The sequence below is a fragment of the Taurulus bubalis genome (genome assembly GCF_910589615.1).
Source record: "Taurulus bubalis genome assembly, chromosome: 2".
Taxonomy (NCBI): domain Eukaryota; kingdom Metazoa; phylum Chordata; class Actinopteri; order Perciformes; family Cottidae; genus Taurulus; species Taurulus bubalis.
This window is the reverse complement of record NC_136590.1, coordinates 16,573,980-16,585,111: the sequence shown is the minus strand read 5'-3', so window position 1 is coordinate 16,585,111 and position 11,132 is coordinate 16,573,980. Positions and strand designations below refer to the sequence as shown.

General features: G+C 42.0%; 1 protein-coding gene across 1 annotated transcript; it reads right to left on the bottom strand.

Moving 5' to 3' along the window:
- Nucleotides 1–3,465: 3,465 nt before the first annotated feature.
- Nucleotides 3,466–7,678, bottom strand: cbx7b (chromobox homolog 7b; the record flags this gene model as incomplete). The annotated part of the gene is made up of 6 exons (XM_079237763.1): nucleotides 3,466–3,864; nucleotides 4,333–4,629; nucleotides 4,772–4,838; nucleotides 5,151–5,216; nucleotides 5,458–5,501; nucleotides 7,610–7,678. 6 exons carry the CDS (start codon nucleotides 7,676–7,678, stop codon nucleotides 3,466–3,468), a joined length of 942 nt encoding a protein of 313 aa, XP_079093889.1.
- Nucleotides 7,679–11,132: the final 3,454 nt, after the last annotated feature.

Sequence of the window (11,132 nt, the reverse complement as noted above, 5' to 3'; positions counted from 1 at the left end):
CCAGGGCCCTAAATCTCTTTAAGGAAACGGGGCCGCAATTAATGTTATTTATTACACCTGTTTGCCCTGCATCTTCAATATTTTCTTTGGCCCCCTTCCCTTGACTTGATAAAAAGAAAACAAAAAAATATGCATCACCCGTCCTCTAATAGCTCCAAATATATTACTATACACAATTTTGACACATCCAACTAGTAACTAGAAACAAGGCTCTTTAGTATGTGAATAACCAGGCGAAAAAGTGATTAAAATAATATTAAACATGAGCAACATTTATTTTAGTATTACCATAGAAATATTCTATACACAATGACACTTGGTAGACTGGAGCAGGTTCACGTCATAGTAAAGTGCAAGGTTCTTCGTTCGGTGGTGGACGAAACTGCAGCACAAGCGACCACATTAGGCGACATCAAAATCCCGGTGCTTGTTTTGTCAGCTCAGTGGTTATCACAAACCGTATAAAAACTATTCTGTTCAGTCATCTGCGTGACAAATACACAGGTGTCTTTAAAGAATAAATATACATTCAGGTCAATGTAGAAAAATAACGACTAAAAAATACATGTTTCTCCCTTGCTGTCCCCTCTACCCTCTTCCTCCTTTAACGTCTCCTCATATTTCAAGTCGTAATAGCATCAGTGGAGGATCATTCAGACATACAGAAACCAAATAAGCTGGAGGAGTAACAGTGAATGTGTGTTGTGTTTGTGTAAAGGAGAGAGAGAGAGAGAGAGAGAGAGAGAGAGACATTAGCCCTAAAAGCTCCACAGACAGAACAAAATGATGCAACATTCCCTGCAGCTTCATTTTCACACAGAGACAGTTTGGAGATCACGAAGCGCTGACCCATCATCCTCAGTGCGGAGTAAACAACTTGCGGACCAATGGCACCCCACCGTTCAGGAGATTCAACAGACATGACACAGACACATCACTTCAGCTCCTGTGTCCACTGGGCAGGAAGCCAGCAGGGTTAGACCAATACACTGGGTCTGTAAAGCTGAAAATGTTTTGCTTTTTAATTGAATTTGATGTGTTCTTGGATAAATTTGAATGATTATTTGATTGGTAATGTGGTCTTTACGCACATTAGTCAATTTCCCTACACATTGCATATCCTTTATGAATTTCATACTTTCCAGGCAGCAACAGGCAGATTTAGTTTTCTGTTGTCAGGGAAAAGTCTGTTTTAAAATGTCTGACGCCTAAGTATTATACTAATAGTGATATCTAAATATACTGGTATGTGTGTAATCATAATCTATTAATGTTATGTTATCAGTAATAGACCTTAAGGTGAGATTGTTTCCATGGTCAAGAATGAACCGCTGCTTTTACTTGATTCTCATGCCACAGTTACTTAATGTCTCGAGATATGCAGCATTGCCCAGTGAGCATTCACTCTTTTAGCCTCTCTTACATAATCAGAGGATAATGCAACGCCATGAGGGGACTGTTTGGCCGTCCTCGTTGCATTCGAGTGGCTCTGGGAATGTCCCATCCCATGCTTAGAGCAGAGGTTCTTGACTCTTTTATTGAATGGATAGGTTCACATGTAACACCATCTCTGAGGATCTCAGGATCTCTTAGTTGCCCGTCTCAACAGGAAGAATGATCCCAGCTAAATCTGTTTCCCTTATCCGTACGGGCACCTTGATTTAGGGCAGGCTTAAAAAAATTGTGACCCTCTCCTTTGTTATCAGGGAATATCTCGTTGGAACCCATCGTCTTAAGTTATGACCTGATTATTTTTTTATTTGAATTATTTGTCAAGGCTTGAACGGTTGTACTAAAGTGCATCACAAGATAAAATCAAAGATTGGAGAGGAGTCGGAATTTAGTGTATCAGAGTTCATTTTGTTCTCCTCTATCATCCCACGAGGCACTAGTATCATTTTATGGTCCATTTTCGAGGTCTGACTTAAAAGTAAGAGTCTCTTACTGATACCAACTGCATTATTACATTGCTGTAATACAGTTTAATAAGTATATTAAGTTGACACATTTGCAGCTGTGAAAGGTTGCCGACAGGGTCTCAAACACGATTTAAGAAGGCCAGGTTATGCTATTGATATATATTTATATTTTTTATCAAACAGGGTGTGATTTACCGTGTCAGTCAAACTCTACAAACGGACACACAAACCCTCATGATGTACAGCAAATACAGTGCAATTCTATAGTACATTACGTTATCAAGTCTCACCTAGTATCTTGATTTTGGTGCAATACTGAGCCACTACTAGTACGTTGTATGTTGTGAGATGATGATGATGAGGTACACAGAGACAACTACAGGCCGTCTTTGCACTGATATAACTGCACTGGAGGAGAAAGGCATGCAGGCGGATCAAATCATCTCTACAGAGGATTTTTGAAACGTATACAAGACTAAGCCACGGGTAGTAACAGTCTATGTGTTCCCAGGTTACAGGTACAGCACTGCCTGCATGTGCAACAAGTACTAAACGGTTAGCTTTAGTGTGGAAGAGAGACAGAAACAGCGGCCATGTTTACATGCACAGAGACCTCCTTTTCTTCCTTCTCTTCTTCTCGATTCCTCGCTTTACTTGACCTGTACTTTTAATTTCTAACTACACTTATCTGATGCATGTAGTTACTATTTTTCTGGTGAAATGCACAATTGAAAGTTTTGCTCAATCTGACTTGGCAAATTGTGTCATTTGTGCCAATCGCACAAAATAAGAGCATAAGAGAAGATAATAACGCAAACATTTTCACGCATGAGGTCTATTCAAAGGTACCCCATGGAGTTTTTGACCACTAGTAACGCTATGGAGCAATGTTTGGATGAGTGGCTCCCTAAAAAGTAAGAATGCAGCAGCAGAATGCAAGAAGACTGTGAAGCAAACGTGGATGTATGCAATGCAGGGTACGATTTATCAAAAAAATAAGAAAAAAGAGCTTTACGGATGTTTTATGAGGAAGGAAATGCATTAGGCATGTTTGTCAGACGAGAAAGATAGCAGTTTTTTAAGAAGCAAACTCTACGGGGTACCTTGAAGCTGCAAAGGTTAAGACCCATGACATATAAAAGATCATATACCTGTCACAGCACATTTTAACCAACATCACTTAACTCAGCTACTTTGTCACATTTTCAACAGTTGGACAGTGGCAATCAAACGATGGCCCTCAGCTCGCCCAAGTGCTGCTAACTGGAACTGATTGCCATTTAAAGTGTGCAGCCTACAAATCAACCTTAATCTGGTAGTCATATATGAGCCACAGCTCAACGTATGTCCAGGTAACTGTGCATGTAAACGTGCCGCTGGCCAGGCTGGAAGTAGCAGGCGAGAGGGAAAAACAGAGCGAGAGGGAATACAGACAGCAGCTCCGTCTCCATCAACCCCCTTTCATACGCTGAGATTAAACCGGTTCCTCCCACTCCCTCTCGCAGCGCCATCCCCGCCTACCCCATTCAGACATCACACATCAGACCTACTGGCCCCAGTCTCTGAAGAAGCCCTTGGGCACCCTCGACTCCCGGAAAGTCACTGTGAGGGAGTTGAGGGTGACGTCTGTGACTGTCACCTCCCCCGGGCCGAGGACGGGCCTCCAGACGTCGTCCGACTTCTCTGACGCGATGACCTCGTCTGGTCCGACAGCGGAGCTCCACTCGTCTGCCCTGTCCTGTCCTGGGTGAGCCAGGAACACGGAGAGAGGAAGACGGAGGGTAGAGAAGAAGGTAGAGTCGCAGTCGGACAGTGATCGCAGCAAGCCTACGCTGATTGAGTAAACCCGCCTGCCTCGACTGGATGGATTCTCTCTGCTCTGAAAGATGTTATGAACTGACAGAGGCCGATATTTGACTGCAGGAACAGACAGCTCTAAGTGCTTCTGAGGCGATGGGGAGAACAGGAGTGTCACATTCTGCACTCCACACCATCATTTTGGGATGAATTCCCTCACCTTTAAAATCATTAAAATGTATTTTACGTCTGTATTGTGTCATTTATCAAAGATTTACATCTGCTGTGGTGTCAAACTTTCAAGCAAAGGGATGTTGCAGACTGAACACTTCAAATGCACAGCCTTTAATGAGTCTACCATATCTCTTTAATCAGCTCAGGATGGAGGACGTTCCGTGTTTTTTCGGATGCATGTCTGGTGAAAAAAGCCTCTGCACGGCGGTACCTACAAGGAGGCTCACACAGAGTCAAGTAAACTGGGTCAAGATGGTGATTAGAGTCTACTGGCTGACCGACTGACACACTTACCATTTAAAGTGCCACCGCTCTTCTCTGTCGTCTCCTTTAGAGCCTCTTCTTTCTCCTCCTCCTCCTCTTCCTCTCCACTTTCCACATTGTCCTCCTCCTCCCCTTCCTCCTCTCCCCGGCCTTCCCAGTCCTCCGGCGTGGGACTTGGAGGGTTTGAGTCAAGGCACGTGTACTGCGACCTCCTGGGTTTGCTTCCTTGATGTGCCAGTTGTGGGTGCTGCCTGCAGCTGCTGTACGGCTGATCCTCATCCTCGCCTTCGCCTTCGCCTTCGCCCTCGCCCTCGCCCCCGGGGAGCAGAGAGCGCATGAGGGAGAGACGCAGGCGAGGCGGAGGTAGCTCCGGAGTCTTGTGAGCGCTGCGGAGATCCATGGTGTAGACAGTATCCTGAATAAAGATCAAAGAGAGGATACATGAAAATGTTAACTCTTCAATCAGAAGGATGCAGTAACACACTACGCTGATTACAGAGGAGAGGGATGAGTTGGTGAAAAAGGAAAATAAATGTATGATGAACTTTAAACTTTACCTGCAGAATGAGTCTCTTGGCTTTGGGTCCTTTTCTCCTGTTTCCCATAGTTCTCTCTCTCTGCTCCCTAAAAAGACCAGCACACTGTTAAAAAGAGGCTGACCATTTGAAGAGCCGTTCTTAGGCTCACATGACACATGACAAAAGAAGAAGAAAAAAAACATATCCAGGGAATGAGCAGTCCCAAACCAGTCCCCTATGGAGATGTTGACCACTAGCACCACGGAGCAGTGTTTTACTAATGGATCAATGCAACCAGCACAGGCAGAGAAGAAGACTGGCAGCAGGCAAACATTGACGTCAACAATGCAGGTTTATAAATTCAATTCAAGCAAAGTCTTTTCATCGGGCAATTGTTACATGTGGAATGGAGCCTTACTTCTCTTCATAGGCCTGCACCAAGCGCTGGTCCAGAATGTGCTCCTCGGGCTCCCATGTGCTATACCTGGAACACACACAAATATGTGTGTTCCATTATTGCAGCATAGTCTAATAACGTTTGGTTAACATTTCGGTAACAACCTGAACAGATTGTGACATTTATCATGAAACAATTGTCCATACTTTTCAGACATTTTGTTGTGTTTGTTAAGGACGTTTTAATAGCCATGGTACTTGTCATGTGAATATGATGCACATTTTACGACTTTTATGCATTCTGTCCATCCTGAAGTTTGCATACTTACTTCGGAGGCCACCCTTTCCACTTCAACAGATACTCCACATTCCCCTGTGGAGACAAAACGTTTGAGAGTGGTATCAGCCAAGAATTGCATTGAATAAACTACATCACAGAATATACTGGAGCTTTTATCGCTACCTCAATGCATGTATGATGTGTCATTCTCCCAAAGACATCTATCAAATGGGATTTATTTGCAGATGTCTGAGATGTTTGACTTTGATAACAAAATTCAAGTGTTTCTTTTTTAATCACGTAGTGAGGCTGCTTCAATCAACAGACACCTATACGACCACGTGTGATATCTCAGACACCGCAGATTAGACTTTGATTGGGGTATTCAGGCTGTAACTGCTCCAGCATTGACTTGGATTTCATTGAAACTCGCAGGGTGATGCATCGTGTTGACGATGAGCCCCAGGGTGCCATCATCCTTCTGTGGGAGGTGACATGTTTGCTTGTTTGCTGTTAAGCCCTTATTAAACCCAAACCAGAGAAGGTTACAGCTCCCACCTCTACGAAAGTTTCCATCATGCATGTCTGCTTCTTTTTCAGCACAGTGTAAAAAAAAACACCTGATTGCCCATCATCAAGAGTTCCCTGAGGCAGACAAAAACCTTTATGCATTATGCATTTATAGTATCATACAAGTAATGAAGTTATATATGAAAATAGGGTTGTGAGAGTCAAAATCAGAACTCCATCTTCTTATCAATTTGATGTCTATATTCCATCTCATTCTTGCAGTGTATGTGTGGGAGTAAGTTCTCATGCTGTCAGACAATACCCAGACTTAACCGATCATTTGAAATGTCCCGAATGTTTTCCATAAACAAGCAAAGCCACTCAGAGTTAGTCATCTGATAATGACTAAAGGTATTCTCAGCGGTTGAAGTCACCACTTTTCCCGACTTCATTCTACTTCCCCAGTTCCCCTTTTACAGTAAAAGAGCTGTGTACTGGCCGGGTGAGACTTAAAAGTAAGTGCCCATATATTCCATAAGCAATGTAGTTTGACCTGTAAACCATGTAAATATCATGCTGCTTTGGGGTGAATAGTGGCCATTTGGCACCTATAACAGAAATAGTAGGGTATAACCCAATCTCCAATCTGACAATTTTACAGTTAGTAGCAACATGAGATGTGGATGGACCTATATTGTCCACTGTGTACCACGTGTGGTTTTAACGTTGGCCTATGTACATTCTGTCTCGACTAAACTTCCACTTTATACCCTATGAAGCCTTGTTCAAGCTTAACCTCAAACCATTTATCCAGACTAATTAATATCAAGTAAATCTCAATTGCAAACACCAATGAAATAGAAGTTCAAGTTCGGCTGCACACCAATCAGAGGTATTCTACTACTCCTTACAGTGTACTTGTATTGTATTAACTCATTTATCAAGCAAACATGCCACACGCTTGCTGGATGTGAAGATCAGAAGGATGTTGTATACTTTTTTAATTTAATACCTTTTGGATTGGTGGCAAGATGAAAAACAAAACAAAGAGAAGAATCAATATACCATTATAGTTGCTGCCTGCATATTTTAAGATGTGACATTTTGAGACTTTTACTCTCCATTAGAATTAGCTGCTATTTGACTGTTTTAAACTTGGGCATATTTGAAAACTTAGGTATATTATGCCCCAATCTTCGTATCTGTGCATATGGAGCATATACTTCAAAATTAGAGATCCCTTTGTAACTTAAGGTACTTTGATGTGAATGTATTAATAGCAGTGCACTGAGGAGTTTCAGGGGGCCCACGTGCGCTCTGACGCGGCGATCATTTCTAGCTGCGCACCTGCATCTGTCAACACCACATGGCAACGTAGACTCGTTAGCAAGCAAACTGGCCCACAATGAAGGTGTTTGGTTAATAATAACACATAACATGTTAAAGCCGCAGTGCAATGGCAACACTACATTGAAGGAACATCCTCCTCTGACCCCCCCCAACCCCTTTTTTTTACAGCCCGCAAATAGATAACCAGATTAGTCGGGCAATTCTGTTCATTTAATCTCTCAAGATTTCATTAGCACACAAAGTAGCACCCCTTGCTCCCTAAAAAAAACAACATGTGTCACCTACAAAACGTCCCGCTGCTAAACGGACGAAGACCTCTCGGCAACATCTAAAGAGGTCACCTGTTTTACTCTTTTCTTGACGATGGACTCTACAGCAAACACTTGCTCTCCAATCGCAGACAGCTCCATCTCCGCGCGCGCCGCGGTCCTCTGGCTCGTAACTGTCAAAGTAACGTGTTTTCTCTTCTGCAAACCGGGCTACCGGGCTCGGGTTGTGGCAGCGGTGCGTCGGTTCCGTCCTCTTCCTCCCGTTACTCCCCCGGCCGACAGTTTAACGGCCAATTTGTCCGGAGCGACTTCCTTCAGCTGAATCTTTTCGTGCGTCCAATGACTTTACAAAATCTGCGACACATCTGCACACCGCTTCGCGCGCACCCGACTCCGCGAGCGCGCCCCCCTTTTCTACGAGTCCGCGCTCGCAACCAGCTCCCTAATCATTCGTACATTGTTATGGAGGGGTACTGAAACACATATATTAAAGTTCTACGATGTGAAAATACTCTGTTGCAAGTAAAAGTCTAGTAGTAGAAGTAAAAGTAGAACGTGTCAAAGCAGAAAGGCACCTGTGGATGATGTAAGGCTGTTATTACATATGCTACGATTAGATCGGTATCAACAATGATACATGATACATGATAAAGTAACATTTCACAGTAGTTGGTCGAGGTGGTGCTTGCTATTTCAGTCCATACAGTTAGTAGTTACCTCCAGTGTTTCACAAGATAAATTTAAGAGGTTGGGAGATTATTCAGATATGAAAGAAACACACACACACACACATATATATATATATATACATATATATACATACACATACATGTGTACACACGTGAATACATATATATATATATAGATACATGTGTATATATATATACATACATGTGTACAAACATGATATATATATATACATACACACATACATACATGTGTATATATACATACATATGTGTGTGTATATATATATAAACATACATACGTGTGTATGTGTATATATATATATACATATATACAGACTGTTATTAGGAACACCTGTTCAATTTCTCATTAATGCAATTATCTAATCAACCAATCACATGGCAGTTGCTTCAATGCATTTAAGGGTGTGGTCCTGGTCAAGACAATCTCCTGAACTCCAAACTGAATGTCAGAATGGGAAAAAAAGGTGATTTAAGCAATTTTGAGCGTGGCATGGTTGTTGGTGCCAGACGGGCCGGTCTGAGTATTTCACAATCTGCTCAGTTACTGGGATTTTCACGCACAACCATTTCTAGGGTTTACAAAGAATGGTGTGAAAAGGGAAAAACATCCAGTATGCGGCAGTCCTGTGGGTGAAAATGCCTTGTTGATGCTAGAGGTCAGAGGAGAATGGGCCGACTGATTCAAGCTGATAGAAGAGCAACTTTGACTGAAATAACCACTCGTTACAACCGAGGTATGCAGCAAAGCATTTGTGAAGCCACAACACGCACAATCTTGAGGCGGATGGGCTACAACAGCAGAAGACCCCACCGGGTACCACTCATCTCCACTACAAATAGGAAAAAGAGGCTACAATTTGCAAGAGCTCACCAAAATTGGACAGTTAAAACTGGAAAAATGTTGCCTGGTCTGATGAGTCTCAATTTCTGTTGAGACATTCAGATGGTAGAGTCAGAATTTGGCGTAAACAGAATGAGAACATGGATCCATCATGCCTGGTTACCACTGTGCAGGCTGGTGGTGGTGGTGTAATGGTGTGGGGGATGTCTTTAGGCCCCTTAGTGCCAATTGGGCATCGTTTAAATGCCACGGCCTACCTGAGCATTGTTTCTGACCATGTCCATCCCTTTATGGCCACCATGTACCTATCCTCTGATGGCTACTTCCAGCAGGATAATGCACCATGTCACAAAGCTCGAATCATTTCTAATTGGTTCCTTGAACATGACAATGAGTTCACTGTACTAAAATGGCCCCCATAGTCACCAGATCTCAACCCAATAGAGCATCTTTGGGATGTGGTGGAACGGGAGCAACGGGATCAACTGCAAGATTGACCTTGTTGAATCAATGCCACAAAGAATTAAGGCAGTTCTGAAGGCGAAAGGGGGTCAAACACAGTATTAGTATGGTGTTCCTAATAATCCTTTAGGTGAACGTATATACATACATTATATATATATATATATATACATACATTATATATATATATATACACATATATACATACACACGTGTACATACATAAGAGAGATATAGATATAGATATAGATATATAGATATATATATATATATATCTATATATATATATATACATACATATACACACACACACACACACACACATACATACGTGTGTATATATACATACATACACCACTTTCTTTTTCTACAATGACTTGTATTTATTTTCCTCTGAAATGTATTGTGGTAGAAGCATGAAATACTTAAGGAAAAGTGCAAGAACCTCACAATTGTATTGGTGTACTTGAGTAAACACCCACACAGTAGCTTATACATAAAGTGCCGATAAAAGCCTTTTATTTCTATGCACAGAAAAAAAAATACAGTGACAATCAGGATTCCTTAAGTAGGAAGGGCTGGATGGATTGTCATGGCAGAAAAAGCACACATTGGATGTGATTGTGAGACACTCGTCATGATGCGATTGGGTCCAAAGATAAATGACAGCCTCTCTGATGTTTCGATGCAGGTTCACTTGGATATATCATGACATTAAAGGTCTACAGATTGGGCTGGAATCAAAGTGCTTTAATGCTAAATAAGACATGCACCATTGAAAAACATGTTCTCTTTATAAAATCATACTATTTCCAACACTTGTAAATAACATAAAGCCCTTGGCTGCAAAAGTGAACAAACTATACTTGATGAGCTTCAGCAGTTTCTCTTCTATACGATAAATTGGTGCTTTGGAATTAATCTCTTAAAATGGCATCAAACTGCAAACTACTCTTAATCTTTCAGAGGAACATTTTTTTTTATGTAAACAAGTTAAGGCCAATATTGTCTTGAAGAGACAATACATATAGTATTAACAGTTTCTCTTAAGCTGATATATTTGAAAGCTACAAACAGTGGAATCTCTCATAAGGCTAATTTTAAAATAATCCACACTTCTGGCTGGAGATGTGCTCACCAGCCAGCCCAGCGACTTTCACTTTTCTTTCTACATTTTCTTCTCTACATTCTTCTCCACCTGAAGCACACTGCACTCCATCTCCCCTCCCACCACTGTCTCAAAACAGACAACTTCCCTTCACGCAACCAACCATCAAAGCTTCTCCTCAGACTGAAACTCTAACCCATTATAGACCCCCGCTGACTGGCTGTACACTCTGTGACGTACTCTAAGCGCAGTGTTTTTATCAGGAAGAGAAGGAGAAGGCCTGCATCAGCTCCGCTCCTGTGCTACAGAGGGCTGCTGTGGTGGTGGTCCTTTGGACCAGTGCGAAGCCAGAACATAATGCAATGAATAAATACCCTCCCCTGTGGTGTATTGTTATTTTGTCATCTGTGGGTGATGAGGAAAAATTAAACAATCTTTCTTTACATTGATATGACACAATTTGTAATATCAACT